This window comes from Ostrea edulis, chromosome 4 (genome assembly GCF_947568905.1).
Source record: "Ostrea edulis chromosome 4, xbOstEdul1.1, whole genome shotgun sequence".
NCBI classification, from domain to species: Eukaryota; Metazoa; Mollusca; class Bivalvia; order Ostreida; family Ostreidae; genus Ostrea; species Ostrea edulis.
The window spans coordinates 65,012,943-65,034,464 of record NC_079167.1 but is presented as its reverse complement, the minus strand read 5'-3'; the positions used below and the strand labels follow the sequence as shown (position 1 = coordinate 65,034,464).

At 34.7% G+C, this 21,522-nt stretch overlaps 1 protein-coding gene across 10 annotated transcripts in view; it reads right to left on the bottom strand.

The window, feature by feature from the left end:
- LOC125668683 (brefeldin A-inhibited guanine nucleotide-exchange protein 1-like) overlaps nt 1–21,522 on the bottom strand; it is a 36,139-nt gene that overhangs the window by 8,104 nt on the left and 6,513 nt on the right. Inside the window, exons 9-33 of one of the 10 annotated variants that reach the window (XM_056163416.1) lie at nt 20,480–20,599; nt 20,071–20,206; nt 19,645–19,879; nt 19,416–19,515; nt 19,180–19,302; nt 18,723–18,848; nt 17,449–17,638; nt 17,039–17,150; nt 16,894–16,928; nt 15,472–15,642; nt 14,946–15,030; nt 13,439–13,601; nt 13,137–13,291; nt 12,857–12,985; nt 11,145–11,303; nt 10,340–10,475; nt 9,867–10,004; nt 9,507–9,676; nt 8,051–8,202; nt 7,724–7,896; nt 7,238–7,294; nt 5,568–5,728; nt 5,129–5,259; nt 3,444–3,573; nt 1,639–1,653 (exon numbers count right to left, since the gene is read on the bottom strand). In XM_056163416.1, the coding sequence (XP_056019391.1) occupies nt 1,639–1,653; nt 3,444–3,573; nt 5,129–5,259; nt 5,568–5,728; nt 7,238–7,294; nt 7,724–7,896; nt 8,051–8,202; nt 9,507–9,676; nt 9,867–10,004; nt 10,340–10,475; nt 11,145–11,303; nt 12,857–12,985; nt 13,137–13,291; nt 13,439–13,601; nt 14,946–15,030; nt 15,472–15,642; nt 16,894–16,928; nt 17,039–17,150; nt 17,449–17,638; nt 18,723–18,848; nt 19,180–19,302; nt 19,416–19,515; nt 19,645–19,879; nt 20,071–20,206; nt 20,480–20,599 (3,302 nt within the window). Of the gene's footprint in view, nt 1–1,638; nt 1,654–3,437; nt 3,574–5,128; nt 5,260–5,567; nt 5,729–7,237; nt 7,295–7,723; nt 7,897–8,050; nt 8,203–9,506; nt 9,677–9,866; nt 10,005–10,339; nt 10,476–11,144; nt 11,304–12,856; nt 12,986–13,136; nt 13,292–13,438; nt 13,602–14,945; nt 15,031–15,471; nt 15,643–16,893; nt 16,929–17,038; nt 17,151–17,448; nt 17,639–18,722; nt 18,849–19,179; nt 19,303–19,415; nt 19,516–19,644; nt 19,880–20,070; nt 20,207–20,479; nt 20,600–21,522 lie in introns of all 10 variants that reach the window. The other 9 variants (XM_056163418.1, XM_056163417.1, XM_056163419.1 and 6 more) reach the window with 9 other exon arrangements.

Genomic DNA, 21,522 nt, shown 5'->3' with positions numbered 1-21,522 from the left:
CTGACCAATTCACCACAAAGTCAAAGAAAGCAAACTTGATCTGATTCAGCTGACTGCAGTAAAATGAACTTATTCATTTCTCATTTTGTTTTTAAAAAATCACATAATAAGAAATAAAACACAATACAGGTCACATTTAAGAACTTCCATGATGCATAAAGATTGAAGAGAATTACCTGCTCTGCCTGCGATGTACAAAAACAAAGAAGAGCTCCAATGAAGTCTGGTAGAAATTCATATACACAAGTGGCATGCTAAAGCTTCCATTTCATGGAATTGTTTACTTTACTTTTGTCAACTTTTTAATTTGTTTTAGTTTGAATATTGTTGATTCTTTGTTTAAAGTATGCCCTATTATGGTAAAGTGTTGAGTGAATTATTGTATCTTGAAGTTTATGTACTAAGAAACCAGAAAAATGACAATCAGAAAGGGCCCTGCAAGAAATATTCTGATATGAAAAATTCTAAATCGACAAAACCAGTAAATCTGAAAATTGACACACATCTTTCTCTTTCTAATCTAAACATTACCTTAAAATTCTATGAAAATGTTCTCAAGTTATTTGTATGCCATAGAAAGTGCTATTGTCTTCTTAACATAAAAAATTCAAAGTCCAATAACTCTGTAATACCAAAGCCTATAGATCTGGAAACAGAAAGGAGTCTTCCTCTGCCTCATCAAAGTATTGTGTATAAAACTTATGAAAATCTTCCCAGGAAAACTAAAGTCATTGTGTGCTATAGATAGTTCTGATAGATGGATGGATAGACAGAATGATTATTATGGGGCAGCAGCCATATGATAGGGCTCTAACAATAGTTTGAGTGTTGGTCATTCGTGGTTGGTCTATCTACATAATGTGTATATATGGTTCAACATTAACGTTCAACAAATCAACGGTCACAGTAGCTCAGTGGTAGAGTGTTCGCTTCGTAACCAGAGGTCATGAATTTGAGCCCCACTTGTACCTTGGCCGCGTCAAACCTAAGACGTAAAACTAGGTCGTGATTTCTCCTTCACCAAACACTTGGCATTTAGAAGTGAGAATCAAGGGTCTTTCAGATATAACCTTAAAACAGAGGACCCATGTTGCGACAGGCGTTGGCACGATAAAGAACCCTCACTGCTAGGGGCCTGAGCGCTAAGCATAGGTCTAAATTTGTGGTACTTCACCTACAGTTGGTTACATCTCAATATGAGTGAAAAATTCTCGAAGAGACGTACAACAAACTAATTTATTTCAACAAATCAAAAATTAGAGCATCTGACCTTGTCCCTAAATGAAAAGCAAAATACCCAACAGATGTCTATAAAGTTTTAGAAGCCAAACGTCTGACCTCAATGATTTTTCTACTATACCTAGTCAATTATTAAAAAAAATCACAGCAAACTGAAATATGGATAGATACTCTGAATATACATAGTCCTTACTATAGTAGTAAGTTGATAGAGAATTAAAAGCTTTAATAAAAGCAAAATATTCTATCTGCACAATAGACAAATGTTAGGAAGCTTTCAGTTGTGTGCACACAATTCCTGTTAAGTAGAGTTACAGATATACGCTAGTGACAAAGGAGCATTTAGTGTGCATGCCATTTCTAGTTGGAAATGAGCACAATCTGTGCTGGTTACTGTACCTTGCTCTTAAAGTGCTGTAATGACAAGTTAACTTGTTTTTACTTCAGGCCTGTTAATTGACCAAAGCAGAATTTGCTTGTAAGAGTTTGCTGGGCACACCATCATCTTTATCCTTTTCACTTTATTAAGTGGTACATGTACCTATAAATACTGATTACATTGTGCATTTAACATTCAATGATTCAACAAAATTGGGAATTCTTTAATTTGAAGATGAATACCTAATCAGCGATGTATAATGAACTCAGTCCAGTAATAAGCATACAGAAAATATTTAATGAAAATGCCCCCCCCCCCCCTCCGTACATGTATAATAAAGCATGCAATCATTCATTCAAGCTTAACCTCCAAATTACCTACATAGTCTTGGTCCTTCATATTAAACTCAATGATGAAGTTTTGTAACAAAAAATCAGTGTTTCTTTGGTATCTCAATGTACATGTATGTCAAATATCCCATCCCCATATACTACCCAGTCCCAGTGATATTTCAACGCAGCAATATCAAATACCACAGCTACCCCACAGCATATCATTGTTTCACATGCTTGACCTAATATTGTGTGGGTGTTTCCTACTTGTAATCAATTAATAGTCCAAGCTTGGTGATGATTTTGAAATTAACCACTAACACAAAGAAGGGCATCCTAATTAATGGTAGCATGAGAATACTGATTAACACAGGTGATATAAAAAAAAATTGGATTCAAAAAGTTAACTTGTTTGATAATTCCTGTTTTACTAATACACTGTTTGATAATTCCTGTTTTACTAATACACTGTTTGATAATTCATGTTTTATTAATACACTGTTTGATAATTCCTGTTTTACTAATACACAGTTTGATAATTCATGTTTTATTAATACACTGTTTGATAATTAATGTTTTATTAATACACTGTTTGATAATCCATGTTTTACTAATACACTGTTTGATAATTCATGTTTTATTAATACACTGTTTGATAATTCATGTTTTATTAATACACTGTTTGATAATTCATGTTTTACTAACACACTGTTTGATAATTCATGTTTTACTAATACACTGTTTGATAATTCATGTTTTATTAATACACTGTTTGATAATTCATGTTTTACTAATACACTGTTTGATAATTCATGTTTTACTAATACACTGTTTGATAATTCATGTTTTATTAATACACAGTTTTGAGGTTAAAACCATGAAGATGAAAATCCTAAATTCTAGGAAACTTTCACTACACATTTTTAAAGTCACTTTTTTTTAAAATCACTACGCATTTATATAGTTACATACAATCACCTACTTATATACATGTATAATTAATATGTCCAAAAAAGAATTCGTCAACTCCATGTATTTAAATTTTATCCATTATTTATCCTCTGAATAATGCAAGTCCCCTAAAGTACATATGTGTCAATTAAATGATACATGTACAAGTTTTTAAAACATACAATGGTGGAAATTATTTAGCATAAAGAATAGTTGACATAAGTGCAGCAACAACAAGCAGACGATTGATGAAAATATTCGAGTTCATTGCCTTGCGTTTGAAACCGTAAAACTATTCAACACAGACCACCAAAGGATTATTTCAAAGCTGCCTGTAAATGTTCTGTGACAAAACATTAATTAAAGCTATGTGTAAACTAACCAAATCTCCTGTCTACAGGGTGAGTGAAAAGCTATGTGTAATCTAACCAAATCTCCTGTCTACAGGGTGAGTGAAAAGCTGTGCAATTCAATGGCACAAAATGTTTACTTTGAGTTGTTAGTAGATCACATCTACCTGATCAAGTCCGACTTACACTGACCTCGTTCTGTTGTTCTGGTAACTTCATGTTGTCAAAGATACGGAAAACAATCTGAAACAGGTCTTTCCACCAATGGCTGGCAAATGTCTCGCCATACGTCTTCATGATCTCAAACATCACGGTCAAGCCCCTAAAAGTCAGGCAACAACAAATATATGATAACTGAAAATACCGACTTCACATGTGATTGGAGGAATGCTTATATCAAGCATTTGTTCAAAAGAATTTAAATGTACAGTGTAATCTCATAAACTTTTCTCTAAATTGATATTAACGTAGTTCCACACTCCTGTGACGTCATAAGATTTTGCAAAGTCAATGATTTAATGACTGGAACATAAATTTTGTTGGAGTCTTTTTCAATAGTTATTTAAAAACAATTGTCTGCCATAAAATATTTCAAAAGTCTTAGTTATATTTGAATAGTCAATGATATGTTTCAAAATATTGAATCCAAGGACAATAACTTCGTTTTCAATAAATTATTTATCAAGTCCATTATGCGATATATTTCCTTTATTTTTCACAAACATTTTACCAAGGTGATAAGGAATCATTATCTGTGTCTTTTCGTGAAATTACATAAAAATTTAATCATAAGTGATTTTGAATAGCTCAGCTGTATGGTGCCAGACTTCGTTTTTTTATGGGGGTATACATACTCTAGAAGCTATAAATTTGAAATTATTAAGGAAAGGTATGGATTTCCCCCCAGAAATAACTGTAATAGATGTACATTTACTAAAATAAACAGAAAAAATAACATGTAAACCATGCTATAAGGAAATTGTGCCCACATTTATTCGTTTTTTAACATTTTGGAGAATAACGTTAATCCAATAATTCTGCACTTATTATTCTAAAACTTGATGAACATATTGAAAATGACATGAGTTTTAGTTATTGACATGTTTCTTGATAAATAAATGCAATTAAACAATTTTCTTGTTGTTTTTATTTTAAAATAACGACAAATAACTGTTTCCAATGAATTTCATAAAAATCTATATAGGGGTACATGACTTCAGTAGTGTCTGTAACAAAAATTAATATGGAAATCCTTAACTAATTTGCATTTTTTCATTACTCTGAATGTTAATTTATTGATTCCAAACAAAAAAATGCTACCTAAACCCCCAAAATCCAGGACTAAGGACCCACCTTAAAGCAAATAAAGTGCACCACTAGTTACATGATATGTCTATCTGCACTATATGAAAATGGTGCATATCTATATTTCTATCACAAGATATGAAGCTATCAATTGCAATTCCAAAATGAAGCCCGTGACCTACTTTCAGTTTGTGACACACATTCCACCCCCCACAGATGACCAAATTTAGATACGTTTTGAGTATGTATAGCAATAGAATTTCAGAATGAGAGCAGTGACCTATTTCTGGCTTTCCCCCACCCAGATGCATCAACTGACCAAGTTTCATGGTTTTCAGCCTCACAGAACTCATTTGTGTATGTAAAGCCATGGAATTTCAAAATGATGCCACAGTAGCGACAATTGTGGTGCATCAACTGACTAAGTTTGATGGTCCCAACTCTTACTGAGTGCAAGATATGATCTGGATGATATTTGAGTATGTACAACCATAGGATTCCAGAAGTAAGCCAGCTTTTTTCTCTTTGTATACACCTCTGTTCATATCTGTATAAACATTTCGTCAGGTTACCTTGTCCTAACATCCAGTTTACATCGGTTGATTACACACGATAGTTCAAACAACACTGGAAACCACCCCCTCACCCATACACGATCGTCCTCAGGAACATTTAGATCCTCTCCTCCATGATCTTTAAACATCTACAACAGAAATACACAAATGTAACATGCATATACACTACACTTTTCCACTGAATGAATTTGACAAAATGCCACACGTGCAAAATCATTTTGATTACCTAAATATTTTTGTCAGCCTCTATTTTTTATTGTTCCATGGTACAGATACACTCAAAGAAATACAAATTTGTCCCACAAAAATCAAGACATCACCAATATTCTATATTTTTCATTCATCAAGAAAATTTGACACCACAAAAATGAGTGATTTTACAGTATTTTCCCCATTCTCACTTGTATTGCTTTTAACATGTTATTTATGTGCTTACACGTGGTTTTTCAGCAACATATTTTGCACAGTTCCTGATTAATCGAATAGCTTCCATACTGGTGTCAGGAAAGGCTGCATTACATGCAAACTCAGATAGACATTTCACAGCGTCTTGGAATGAGTCGATAATGGAGGCAAAATGCTTCTCGCATATGCCAGCTGAAAGTACAAAAAAAAAAGGCAGACCCTTTAAAGCAATGCACCTAGAAATATTCCCAAGTAAATATCAAGGCACTGAAAGGCATTTTTTTCTGTGCAGTAGTTGAAGCCATTTTCCTATAAAACAGAAGCAAAACACAACAAAACCTACTTCACAATCAATCTGCATAAAATGATCTATATACTACATGGATTAGTATCACTGTGCATTCCCTTAAGTGGCTAAGGAATAAAAAAAATTGTCAGTGCATGAAAAAAAGGTAAACTGTTAAAAGTCTGTATTTTATACATCGTACATGTACCATAAAGTATAATGTAATGTGAGCAAAGACTTAAGTACGTATCTCCCACTTTGAAAAAAAGAGAGGAACTTTAGTCTTATTGTGAGCAACCAAAAAATAGTCAAATGGGTGTGCCTTAAATCAAGGGAAAATCCCCCCCCCCCCCCTCCGAGATAAATAGACTTTATTCTAAATCAAGTTGACGGAAATAACAAAGTTCCATGAAAATAAAATAGTCAGATTTGTCATCTACATAAATAGATTTGTAAACAGTTAGGACGCAGTATCTTTATCATTTTTATCAAAAAAATAGTAGACAAGAATGACCTGATAATCTTTACCTGATAATGGATCGTAAGCTGATGGTATAGCCTAAGATAAAACAGATATATATAATCTAATTGATTTTTAAAATTTGTGAACAGTGGTTAATATTCAAAATCAAAATATAAGTCAGGTGGCTTTTGTTTTGACATGACCGTAACAAGCACAAATTACATGCCTGTAAAGATTGTTATAAATAAGCATCAGGATGAAATACTGGGAACAGATAGATTGTATATATCGGCACTACCAATTAAGTAACAGGAAAGAAAAAAAAAAGATTCCTTTAATATTGAATGTTGTTGAAGAATGAATAACAAAGGAGAGATAAAATCAATTCATTTTAGCTACCTGTGAGCATGAATACGGTTATTTCTGTTGCCTTTGTTCATGAATTATTAAACTGATTGACTTAAAGAAATTAGCTACCATGATTCAATGATTGGTGAATACATGATGAAAAATAACGAAAAACAGAATTTTTCTTTTCTTGTTGACTGTACTTGATATCCTTTGAATTAGCAGCTAAACTGTTGTCATATCACTGATTTGGGCACTAGTTTAGTAGGTTTCAATAGAGCAACCACAAGTTTAAGCTTAGATGGCAAGCAAAAACCACAGAGAAAATATAAAATTTGTTTGTTGTAACCCCCCTCCCAACTTTTTTTTTAATTAAAAAAATAAAAACTGCACACAGTACACGATACTTTACAGTAGCTGCTGTAAATCTTGAATTAAGATCTTATAAGTACAAAAACCAAACAGATGCAAAAAATATGCAAACAGAAAGAAAAACAATCCTACAGGTCTATTTGGAATAGAGATACAGTATTAATTTCGGGCAGCAGAAAATTGTCAGACCACAAGTGCAATAGTACACACACTGCAGACCCCCTTTTTTTACCTTCACAGAATGAAAAGTTGGCAGCATTTGATCCCTTGACAACACCACTGCTGGCAACTGCAGTACAATGTATGTGCATGATAACAGAGTGAATTTAATTTTCAAGTTCCACGCAGCAATGATTTCATTTAGCATCAATTTGAGAGAACTTAATGCTTCACTCTACAATGGACCAGCAATAACAGCAAGAGTAAAAATATTGATTTCATGAGAGGTTTGTAACACATTTATATGGATATCAATTACTCATAATATGATCTAATATGAAATCTAGAGGAATTCATGTACATGTACTACACCATAGACATATATGTTTTGATCTTCATGCATCCAGTGAAATAAAAAGGATATCAAACATATTGTATACACAGTGCTTGTGATAAAAAAACAACAAAAAAAACAACCCAAACTAAAACTGAGTGTAAATCAAATTTATCATTAAACTTACATATAATTCTGCCGGTGAGTGTAAATCATTAAACTTACATATAATTCTGCCGGTGGTCTGGAATGCTAACTCCACTATGCCTTCCTCGTGATCAGAAGCAGCCATGTGAAAGACACCGAAAATATTTTTCCACCCAGAACGGATGTTAGCATGCTGGGAGTTTACCATCTGAGCTACGCAACGAACAACCATGTCTCTTATAGTGGGAGATCTGCAAGAAAAAAGGAGCAGAAAAACATAATCCCTACCCTTATCAGCCAAAATAAGCGCCCCCCCCCCCCCCTCATTATATTTTGTTTAAATAACTGATCTAATAAATCTTCTTTTCTTATATCAACAATAAATGCACACCACATGATTCTGACCTGTTTCTTTTCATGATGTGTTCAAATGGCCTGAGAAAGTCTTTTTGGAATCGAAAGTTGGCAAATTCTCCCTTTTCTATGAACTTCATGGAAAGCTGCCTTAAAGAATCCACAGCAAAAAAGGCTATGTCTTCATTTGGATTACAGCCAACCTGAGATCAACATATTACACACAATGAAAGAGAAGCCACCATTACATGCCTCTACAGATGCATCATTGTCCTTCATACAATTTACATTGTGTCTGAGTAGAAATTCCAAAGGTTGAAAACAGACCAAAATGAGTAGTCTATTACAAGATCTGCTGTTCAGTTAATAGAAAAATGATTTATAAAGACATACAAAGAAATTTAAACTCAATGGGATTTCCATATCCATAATCAATCTTAATATACAACTATACAACTTGAAAAAATTATTTCGAACAATTCAAAAACACAGTTCTGCAGATTCCTAAATATACGTGAGGAATTTATTATCATGTATTAAATATTGTGAGAAGCATCACTTGGCAAAATAAAATTACTCTCGTTTATTTTCATATTGCTAAAATACATGTAAAATAGGGCTGAAACGATACGCTCCCTTCACAATACAATACATATTGCAATATTTATGCCACGATTCAATACTTTTAATACGATACAATTTACAGAATAAAACCAATAATAACATTGAAGAAAGTTCGCATTTATAATTTTAAAAGCAAAATGTTTCCAAATTGCCAAATGGTAAGATGCATGTTGGCTCTGTAGTTTAAACTGAAAAAGTTTATTATTATTTTCGTAAGACCCAAAGTAAACAACAGTCTGAACGTTATTTGACACTATTTGTCCCTCATGCAGGTAAAATAATCATCACAGGCCGAACATGATGTATTTTACTGAACCAGTTTGTAATAAACGTATCGAGCCGAAAATCGAGGCAATGAATTGAACATTGAATCGAGGGTTTATATTGAACAGTATCGATATTTCGGTGAATCGTTTCAGCCCTAATGTAAAACCTCTTGATCATGAGACCACTCACGAATTCATGTTCTCAGGATTTGATTTCACGATATTAAGTACTCGAATCTACAGTAAGTGTTCAAATTTGGATTCACAATTAAGAAATTACACTAATTAATCATGAACCTATTTGAATCAATAACTCTAGTCTCTATTTCTCTTTGTCCCTAACTGACCTTGTTAAAGCGATCACCGATGACTTCCAAGATTCTGTAATTGACATTGTTAAAGTGGTCACCGATGACCTCCCAGATTCTCTAACTGACCTTGTTAAAGTGGTCACCGATGACTTCCCAGATTCCCTAACTGACCTTGTTAAAGTGGTCACCGATGACCTCCCAGATTCTCTAACTGACCTTGTTAAAGTGGTCACCGATAACTTCCCAGATTCCCTAACTGACCTTGTTAAAGTGGTCACCGATGACCTCCCAGATTCCCTAACTGACCTTGTTAAAGTGGTCACCGATGACTTCCCAGATTCTTGACCATTGCAGCCTGATGCGTCCCATGTTGTAGTAAGAAATCTCCACGATTTTTGTCAGGCTGAACATCCGAGGGTGATTCACATTGGACAGTTCATCCATGGAAACCTGACAAAGGGCTTTCACAAACTCAACTACAATTAAAACAGACATGCTTAATGAATGACTTATCATAATTGAATTATAATTAACCTCTACAAAAATATCTTCGATTCTACACAATATTTCAAAATGAATGGTATGAACAAAACAGACCCTCTTGTATGACACCTAAATTAACCATCACATGACACTATGACCTTTGCTAACACAGTTCATGCTTACCTATGGCATCTCCATCCAGTTTCACAGATCCAGTAAATATTCGATCTACTGCCACCACCACACTCTGAGAACTAGTTTCTCCCATCTGTTCCTGGAGATTGGCCAATCTCTTCGAGTCCAAACCACCCTTAGCTATCACTGAAAAAAACAGTTATTTGTGTAAAACACATTTTATATTTCTATTCGTTGAATTCTTCATGAAAATACTTTTATATCTTCTTTATATACTTGTAAGTGATTAATATTTTCTTTAATTCCTGAGAAGACAATCATGAAACCACAAGTCTCTCTTTCATCTGTATATTAATAATTTATATTGAATAAAGTCTAGCACTAGCAATTTCATCATTCTTACCTATTGAAGCTGAACTGCATTTTACAAATTTGGACTTGCATTATATATAAAGAATCAACAGTAATGGATCAGAAGTCTTGTGCACTAACTTTGTGCTAAACAACAAATTTTATGGTACCTTCTGGGTCAAATGCCTCTAATGGATGCCCAGCATTCTGCATGTCTCTCTCCCGATGATGAACTTTGTTTGACCTTGGTTTCACTCCTGTGCCAATCAACTGGGCAAGTTCCAGCTGCGAGATGCATCTTGCAATCTATGGAGATGAAATTGAACATATCAAGCATCATATGATACAACACTTTACTAGTACAGTTTAGAATCATTATAACTGAAACCTCAACAGAGGGGGATATTTACATTTAACTAACATTGTTTTGAAAATGGCCACATTTCAATTGGAATTTTTAAGCAGGAGATATCTTAAATGAAAAGAAAACAAGATGTGTTTGTGAAACACAAATGCCCCCGATAATGGCCAATTCCAAAGATGGCCAAGGTCACAAGGACAAATATCTTGATACCAGTAGAAAGATCTTGTCACAAGAAATGCTCATGTGCAATATGAAAGCTCTAATATTTACCATTTAGAAGTTATGACCAATGTCAAAAGTTTTAAAAGTAGGTCAAACGCCAAGGTCAAAAAGTTTAGTACCCACAGAAAGTTTTTGTCACAAGGAATACTCATGTGAAATATCACAGCTCTAGCACTTACTATTCAAAAGTTATTAGCAAGATTAAAGTTTCAGACAGAAAGACAGACAGGACAATAACAATATGCCCCCCCCCCCACCCACCCCCGATCTCAGGGGCATAAAAAGCACACCACAAAACAAAGGAATATTACAAACCAATATATGTGTACATTCATCATTTTGGGGAACAATCACTGAGTAAATTTTCGGTATAGTTTGGTTCTCTTTACCTCTAACCAAGATTTTCCAAGATAGTTTCCATCAGTGTGAGCCACGGAGATGAGGGTTTTGATTGTATCAATATTCTTGGTTTTCATGTCGGTCAGTGAGGAGGAGGCAGTAAGAAGGGTGAATCTTGCTAAAGCTTGGACATAAGCATCTCTCTCCAGCTAAAAAAAATTAATATCAACTCACTCAATATCAAAATATTCACAAAAATTCCAGACACGAATGTACATGTATCAATATTGAAGCAATAAACTTAATAATTCTGTATAAAAGAAATTCTCATATGTTTTGGATGTATTACCGTATAGCAGGTTTTTCCCGCAGGATGATAAATTTTGCTTATTTTAGCAGTTAGACATCTTTCCGCCAAAATTTCACTTGCCAATTGCACCCAAATGCGACTTCAGAAATGCAAGAGATAATCTCCCTTGTCCACCAAAATTTATTCCGCTAAAATTATTAGCATACCTTTGAGCCAGCAAATCGCCAATTTTAGACCCGCGGAAAAAACCTGCTATACGGTATATAAAGCTTATTATTATACTTTCATGTATGATACTCGAATCTGATTGGTTGAGAAGCATTTGAATAAACATATTGTTACCCTCTGAGAATAGAAAGCATATGCCCCAGGGTGATAGTATCTAGCAACGGGTAACATTACTTGACAAAGGGTGATATTATTATATAAATATTGCATGTAGTTGAGGGTAACATTGAAAATTTTCACTCAGAGAAAACCATTATCAACCGAGGCGTAGCCGAGGTTGACAATGGTTTTTCGAGGGGTGAAAATTTTCAATGTTACCCTCAACTAGGCTACATGCAATATTTGTTTTATTATACTGAATGTTAGATATAAACAACAAAGCAGAAAAACTTACGTCTGTTGACATTTGATCAATCACTGTCATGCGATTTTTCGTATTTCGATGCGGGTACTCGCGTTTATTACAAACGCTCAAACGACGTCGTCTAACAATCTACGGTGAACCGTACGCGCATAAATTTGACGCATGTGATAATTTTTATAATATCACCCGTTGTCAAGTACTGTTACCCGTTGCTAGATACTATCACCCTGGAGGGCGTGCTTTCTGTTCTCAGAGGGTAACAATATGTTTTTTCAAATACTTCTCTACCTATCAGATTCGAGTATTTTACATGAAAGTATAATAAAAAAAAATATCACATGCATCAAATTTCGGCGCGTACAGTGCGCCATAGATTGTTAGACGACGTCATTTGAGCGTTTGTAATCAACGAGAATACCCACATCAATATACGAAATATCGCATGACGGTGATTGATCATATGTCAACAGACATAAGTCTTTCTACTTTGTTGGTTATATAACATTCAGTATAATAAAACAAATATTGCATGTAGTTGAGGGTAACATTAAAAATTCTTATCCCTTGAGAAACCATTGTCAACCTCGGCTACGCCTCGGTTGACAATGGTTTTCTCGGGGTGAAAATTACGCCTCGGTTGACAATTGTTTTCTCAGGGTGAAAATTTTCAATGTTACCCTCAACTACATGCACTATTTATATAATATCATCAAACTCTTACATGACTAAAATTCATATTGTTTACATAGTCTGAAATTGGTAATATCCATAAAATTCTCCCTTGCAGAATTTTAAATAAGTAATAAAAATGAATGCTGTGGCAAGGATTAAAGTTTTGTTGATATCTATAAATCACTAACCTCAATGTGGAATATACAAGCGATTCTTATGGCACATCTAATTCCGTCTAGACAGAGTGTGGCAATGCTAGAGTCATCACAGTCCTGTAAGCCGACACTGAAGGCTGCCAAGAAAGGAGTCCACGCCATCTGTGATGGTACAAAACACAACACCACACCTTGTATTAAGCATTCAAAATAGTTCAACACTGGAGTCTTATATCAGAAGTAGAGTGGACATGAACAAGTTTAAAATGTCTGAATGGGGTTTTCAAAAAGAGACTGACTACACAGTTCTGACCTTAAACATTGGTCGGACATGTTCGAAGTGTGTGGCACTAGTGAAGTTTGATTGAACATGACTGACACTTTCCATCAGAACTTTGGCTGTGCTGGCCATCTGCTCCATCTCCACATTGTACAGCAGACGACGCTGCTTGTCACTGGTGATGTCACCTAGCAACCAATCAGATTTAGGTATCAAACATTTCAAATCAAACAAGTGATTAGAGATATAAGAAACCAATCCGTAATTATCATTTTCAAAATCATACCAATTTTGGAGGATTATCAGCATTGAAAAGCACTGAAAATAAAACTTACGGGATGATTTATTTGGCTTGACTCCACCTACAACCTTCATCTTTATTTCATTCCCAGCAATTTCATCATAAATCTGAGATAAATATTCCTCTGGCAGGTCCTTACTATCATTAATGCCTCTGTTCATCTTGATATACTGGTCCTTCCTCATTTTATGTATAACCTGTTCAGAAAGGCTGTATCTGTTATGTTCCATTTTCACAATGACAAAAAATAATTTCTTCAATATTTTTTCAGTTTTAACACATGCATTTGTTTTTCCTTTGCAGATCTCAATAATTTACTAGCTAGTTACATATACATTGTAGGTACAAGTACTGTGTCTTCCCCAACTAGAAAACTGACAAGTCAGAAAGCCCCCCCCCACCCACCCCCAAAAGCAATGAATATTTTAAGTCCCATAACTCTGTAACAATATTAATAAACCTGAAATTCCTCTTCCTAATCAACATTAACTTTAAATCCTATGAAAATTTTCTCAATATTAATAAAATTCTAAGTTCCATAACTCTGTAATGACAAAGCTGATAAATCTGAAAATTGAAAGGGGTCTTCCTCTGCTTTATCCAAGTATAAAATTTATGAAAATCTTTTCAAGGAACCTTGTGTGCCATAGAAAGTGCTGATAGAGAGACAAACAGAGTGACTACTATTAGGATTTGCCCTAGAACAGGGCCTAAGTTGAACTTCTGACCTAAATAAAAAAAATAAAAATGAAGACCCATTTTTCCTACTCTTATAACACAAAAAAAATGTTTTGTGAAGCCTCAAGTCATGCGTCATTTTAACCCTGTGGATCTACCATATAAAGAACAAAAGTACTCACTGACCCTGTATAGGTGGACGATTCGGACTTACCTGTGGAGGTCTGTGGTTAACATTATAAAGGTGGACGATTCAGACTTACCTGTGGATTGTGGGGGTCTGTGGTTAACATTATAAAGGTGGACAATTCAGACTTATCTGTGGAGGTCTGTGGTTAACATTATAAAGGTGGACGATTCAGACTTACCTGTGGAGGTCTGTGGTTAACATTATAAAGGTGGACGATTCAGACTTACCTGTGGACTGTGGAGGTCTGTGGTTAACATTATAAAGGTGGACAATTCGGACTTACCTGTGGACTGTGGAGGTCTGTGGTTAACATTATAAAGGTGGACAATTCAGACTTATCTGTGGACTGGGGGTCTGTGGTTAACCTTATAAAGGTGGACGATTCAGACTTACCTGTGGACTGTGGAGGTCTGTGGTTAACATTATAAAGGTGGACAATTCGGACTTACCTGTGGACTGTGGAGGTCTGTGGTTAACATTATAAAGGTGGACAATTCGGACTTACCTGTGGACTGTGGAGGTCTGTGGTTAACATTATAAAGGTGGACAATTCGGACTTACCTGTGGACTGTGGAGGTCTGTGGTTAACATTATAAAGGTGGACAATTCGGACTTACCTGTGGACTGTGGAGGTCTGTGGTTAACATTATAAAGGTGGACAATTCGGACTTACCTGTGGACTGTGGAGGTCTGTGGTTAACATTATGATGGAGTAGGCCAACACGTAGGCTGTATCAGCACTGGCAAACAGATTAGTGCTACAACATAGGATTGGATTTCTCTAATCAATCTGTTATTTACTTTTTTTCCATTCTGATGTAGATGTACTATATTAAGCAAGCTCTCATACATAACATGGATCCCTACTCTCCTTGTTATTCTTTTATGACATGATATTTCTGGCATCTGTGAATGGATTTTAGCAATCTTTATTTTTTATCTTTTTTAAAAAAAAATAAAAACAAAGCTTTAGGTCAAGGAATTTTTTAAAAAAATTTTGAGGTGCATCTAAAGAATGCTGAATGATTGCATATAAGGTACTCTAGCACTGAGATAGAGACACTGGTATTAACACTGGGAAGCCTGAAAGAGGTATAAAGAATCCAGACACTCATTTTTTTTTCTAACTCCTTAGTCAATGATTTTCCCCTAGATTTTTACAGGTTATTATGTGTATGTGTTCAGGAGTAACAACCTACTTTGAGTTACAGACACAGTAGCGAGAGGCAAACTTTTCCATCAGTCTGTCGATCTTCTGGGCCTCTCCCGGCAATCGGAAGCCTTCCAGGAATCTCCGAAGTGCTGACACAAAGTCCATTTCCAGTAAATCTAACTGGTCCACATAGGAATACATCACCTCCTTGTTGAACCTGAAGAAAAATTCAAGGATTATAGAAACTGATCATTACTTTCAAAATTCAGGGTTTTGTAGTTTTCAGATATATTAACTTTATACATATGTTTTAAACTGTTGAGTTGAAGACAGTAATGCAAGCTGTACATTGAAAGCTAGCAAAGCCATAATGGTCCCATAGTAAGGTTGTCACTGCATACTCTTACATGGATGTATTGCGGTACAAAGTTACTAATATCAACCAAAATTTCTCGTTTCCCTGAACGTTCAAATAAATCTGAATTTTAATAATCATTATATGGGCTGCTTCTCTATTTTGAGAAAGACACTTATAAATTAAAGGGACTGGTTCACGATTTTTGAAAAAAATATTTTTCATTTTTGATGTAAAACATTAAAAGTATAACTCATTTGATATTGACAACCAAAATGTTGACCTTCTGAATGCAAGAATAAAAGCTATATTCTAGACTTAAATCTGTGTTATGTAAACAAAGACTGGAGTCTTTTTATGTATACAAACAAACCAGTGAAATATGGAATTTGTAATATATAGCATCTTAATACTGCATAGTCACAAAATTTAACATTTAGATGACACATTTTACACAAAGAATGCTTGAAATGCGAAAGATATAATCAACTTAGATCGATATCCATTTCTTTTGAAAATTTCGTAAACAATAACATACCGCAATCTTTGTTTACAAACAAATAATGAACTCTTTTAAAATGAGCTTCTGTGATAACGTATCACCTTAATTTTTATGTGAAACCTTTTAAACATGTTAGATAGTAGATTTGGATCATTAAAAGTGAAAAATAAAATTTGGGGGAAAATCATGAATCAGTCCCTTTAAGAATATTTAGTACTCATTATCTATATAATGGATCTTGACCAAGATATTTGAAACAGACATACATTTGCATGTAATGTTTTATTATGATAATACACTACAACATGTAAAATGGATGTGATATATCGCAATATACTACAGTTTATTTCTTGTATTCCGATAAAATACAAATCATGTGAGGTTAGTCATATTCTTCACTAGGAGAGATAGGATTAATTGAAGTAAGTTATAAAATACAAATCAATTGAGGCTAGTCATATTCTTCACTAGGAGAGATAGGACTAATTGAAGTAAGTTATAAAATACAAATCATGTGAGGTTAGTCATATTCATCACTAGGAGAGATAGGACTAATTGAAGTAAATTATCTTACAATACTGCTTAATCGTTTTAAAATTTTCAATGCTTACTTTTCATTTTCTCCCAGAAAATCTCCAATAACAGTCTGAAAACAGATATAATATTATAAAGACGAGCAATTTCATACATGAATAAATTATTTTTGCTGCAATATCAGAAGTTTTTTTTCCTTTCTGCAGAGCAAGTCCAACAAACCTTGTCCAATCTTTCATCAGAGTGAAAGAACTCTGCTACATCATCTGGACTAGTCCCTAGCATGCCCTGTTCCTGTAGGTACTGCAGGCCTCTTTTAGGTTTTTTGTTGAACCTAACATTAATCAGAGGAAAAGTATTGTAAAGGGGAATAACTCTTGTCACTCTTAAACACTACAACTTTACTTTAATAATAAAATCACAAAAAAATTCAGTGGTTATTTTTAGCAAGCAAAAATTTGACAATAATGAAATATCAGAATTGATATCTAGTAAATTACATGTATATACAATAAATATTACTGCATAATTTTGTAATCATGGTCGAACAATTTTATTAAAAGTCTTATCTGCATCGTACCTTCTTCAGTTTTATACACATATTTAAACCATCATTATAAAATGCAACTTACATTTCAATGCCCGTCTCCATGATTTCTTTCTGCTGTTTCTGCGACTCGAACTGCTCGGGGTTATCTGTCGGAGTAGTACTGAGTGTCTGTGAGCCGTCGTTAGTATTTAGTGAATTCACACTGCCGTAACTCGTCATCGTACCCTTCCCAGAGTCACTGTCTGTCTCCGTGTTGGGCATCTTCTCCTGTCCTGCAATTGAGTTAGAGCTTCCATTAGTACAATGTGAAATACTTGGGTTCAATGAAACGGTTTTGCAAATTTCATGGTTTCAGCAACGAATGTAAATTTTTATAGATATATTCAGTATTCTGAAAATATAACTTCACTGTTCCAAGAAATATATCATACTAATAAAGCATGAACATTTTCACCAATGAAGGACATTGAGGCAAGAGTAGATTGAGATACAGAACATGATACATAGAGAGCTCGTCTACTTCTATATACTGTATCTTCTTTTACTTTGTAGAACACGTTACAATGAGGGCTTGTCTATGTCTATATACTGTATCTTCTTTTACTTTGTAGAACACGTTACAATGAGGGCTTGTCTACTTCTATATACTGTATCTTGATTTACTTTGTTGAGAAAGGTGGAGACTCATGCTTCACACTTGATATAGACAGTATGAATTTCCCAATTCTTAGACAAACATCACAAATCCCCATTCTGAATGCCCCAGGACTCACTCTATAACTGTTGTAAAAATCGCTATCAAATGGAGAGCTCACCAAGATTAGACTAAGAGTGATTAAAATGAAAGATTGGATTGACATACAGATCATATTAAATGGAGACCTAGATTGGACCGAGATAAGGATACATGGAGCTTGCCTTAATTGATAAGAATATATAGAGGGTTAACATACATGTAGATTGGACTGAAATAATGAGATATGGATAGTTCACTGAGATTGGACTGAGATAATGAGAAATGGAGAGTTCACATAGATTGGACTGAGATAAGGATATATAGAGAAGTAGCCTAAATTGGACAGAGATAATTTTTTTGGATTGGACTGAAATAAGGACATATGAGCTCACCTAGGTTGGACTGAAATAAGAATGTATGGAGAACTCACCTAGGTTTGACTGAGATAAGAATGTATGGAGAGCTCACCTAGGTTTGACTGAGATAAGGAAATACAAAGAGCTCACCTAGGTTGTACTGAGATAAGGAAATAAGGAGAGCTCACCTAGGTTGGACTGAGATAAGAATATAAAGAGAGCTCACCTAGGTTGGACTGAGATAAAGATATAAAGAGAGCTCACCTAGGTTGGACTGAGAGTGTGGATTGACATACAGATCCTTGCTCCACTCCACCATACACTTCAGAACAGAGACCAAACATTCCAGGCCTTTAATTCTAATGCTCTTTTCTTGAATCGGAGTAGCACCTACAAATCAAAGAATATTGTCATATAATTATCAATAGGAGTAGAACTACAAATAAAATTGCATATTATCTAATTACCAATTCCTATTCTTATGGTTAACGCTTATCTGTACAATATTTATACATACATGAATAATTATGCAGAATTTCTTCTTCGGTCTTCACATTTGTCTGTCTTATACTATTTACTATCAAAATTATTTGTCGATAACCAGAAATTGGATCAATATCTAATGCTATTAACTGATTACAATTTTTCCAACTGACTTTAAAGCTGATAAACCACTGACACTGACATACAATATACCTACACTTTTTTGTAATGCACTCACCAAGAGCCAATGCCTGTCTTCCCTGTGCAATCTTTGACAAGTCATTTACAAGTCTTTCAAAGATGTTAGCAAGGCCCAGATCACAGTCATAGTTCAAGTATATATCCACTACGCATTGTGCATCTGTAAAATAATTAACAGGGTTTTTAAAAATATTTGATAATCTCAAATCATCTTTTTGTACTACAGTTCCTGTAAACTACAATGTTTGGAAAAATCTAGTACAAATTTCAGACCTGCACAGATCCTTGTAAGAGCCTGGATGACCATCCACTTGTGCTCAAATGAGCTGCTGGGTGTTTCCAAGATATACAGAAAAATTTCTTTGAAAAACACCTGAAATGTGAATACTTTTATCATTGCCCACAAATTTCATCCTTTAAAAATTTCCTCTTTTACTCATTATTTCTATTGATATTTACAAACATGAAATCATCAACTAAATAATATTAGAACATTCCCTACCTCAATCTGCATCTTCAGATGCTGTTTAAAATTTGACAGCAGGGTTAGAAAGATGGCCAGTGACAGTTCAAACACTTCTGGAACTGAGCTGACTCCATTTTTGGACAATGCAACACACAAATATTGCTTTATGGCATTTATAAACATGTCATTTGTTTTGAAGACTGGGCCAGCATTTTGTAGAATGGACAACAGAAGCTGCAGGGACAGGACTTTAGATCGAAGTTCATGTGACCTTAAAAAAAAAATTATTTATAAAAAAGTTATTCCTGGCATATTGTATATATGTACACAGTTTAATCATGAATTTAAAAAATCTTAATTTATAAAAACTAATTCCAATTCTCCATTTGCAGTCGTTCAAAAGATACCATAATCTTGCATACTTTGTTTCCTATCATTTGATTAAAATATCTTAAATCATACTTTGGATCTGGGGGTCCATCAGCCAGTGGCTTCATGGAAAGTTTACAAAGACTCCTGAACACCAAGAAAGCATCTTTCTGAAGTATGTGACTAAATACGCCTTGCGACATTTCTCCGTCCTCCACGCTGCCTGCCACTACAAATATATCAAATCAATTTCTACACCAAATTCTCTTATCCTTCATTCTTTGATATGATTTCTACAATGCTATATTCAATACATATTTAAGAAAACTATAAATGACTTTAAATTTGGGGAAAGAATGCATACAAACTTTAAGATAACAGATTTCATGCAAAAAAGGAACTTCATGCTTGTCAAATCTTTACATATTAGTGGCTACAGGAATAAATGTTTTTAATAAAGCTAAGAAATCACAATTAAAGATAAAAGAAAGAACCCATTTACCACTAAGATTATCATGGTTATCGGATACATTTGAAGATGGGGGTTGCTGGGAACTTTCTGGCTGGGTACCAGTTTCTGTTGGAGAACCAGTTACTGTAGGCTGGGTTTGGTCTGTATTTTCTATACACATGTTAATTCATAAAATACATATACATGACTGTGAGTTGCAAACACTATCACTGCATTTCATCAAAAATCAAAGCATGTAATTCACATGTGCAGTACATATACATCTTCAATAATTAACCTAATTAAGGTAATTTATCAGACAGAGGTATACATGCCTATGATATATTTGATAACAAGATAATGGGGATATATAATCTCAAATATGCAAGTACAAGAAATGTATACTACTCAAAATTTGATAAGGATCATAGATATTTTTCTGTTTAAAAAATTAATAACTGCATAACTGGCAATATTGTGTCCAAGTGAAATCAAAAACGTCTTCAACAAACTTGCACGTGCATTTCATGTCATGGGAAATGCGTTTCTCATCACAGTTTATGCTTTTGCTACCATTGCACGATTTTCACTCAGGCATCGGTGTCTGATTCTTTCTAAAATTTCAAACTCACTTGAGTGTTTACACTATGTTTATCAACACAATGCCCCCTCAACGTGTAAGGCGTCGCCTGACGACAGAACAACTGGGCAGATGTATTGGAATGCTTGACGCTGGCTATTCACAACGTGACGTTGCAAATGCACTAAACGTCAGCCAGAGCGTTGTAAACAGGGCCTGGAACCGACAGCAAACTTGGTACAGCAGCCCACTGACATGGGGGTGGTCGTCAGAGGTCGACAACCCAACGCAAAGACCATTTTGTGGCTCTTCAGGCACGACGCCACCCTTCTGGACAGCAACCAGCCTACGTAACGACCTCCTGAACGCCTCGGGGGTGAATGTGTCCACTCAAACGATACGGAATCGGCTTCACAATGCAGGTCTCAACTCGAGAAGGGCATGTGTTCGAGTCCCTCTGACTGTTCGACACCGGCGGGAGCGATTGGACTGGGCTGAAGATCATGTCACTTGT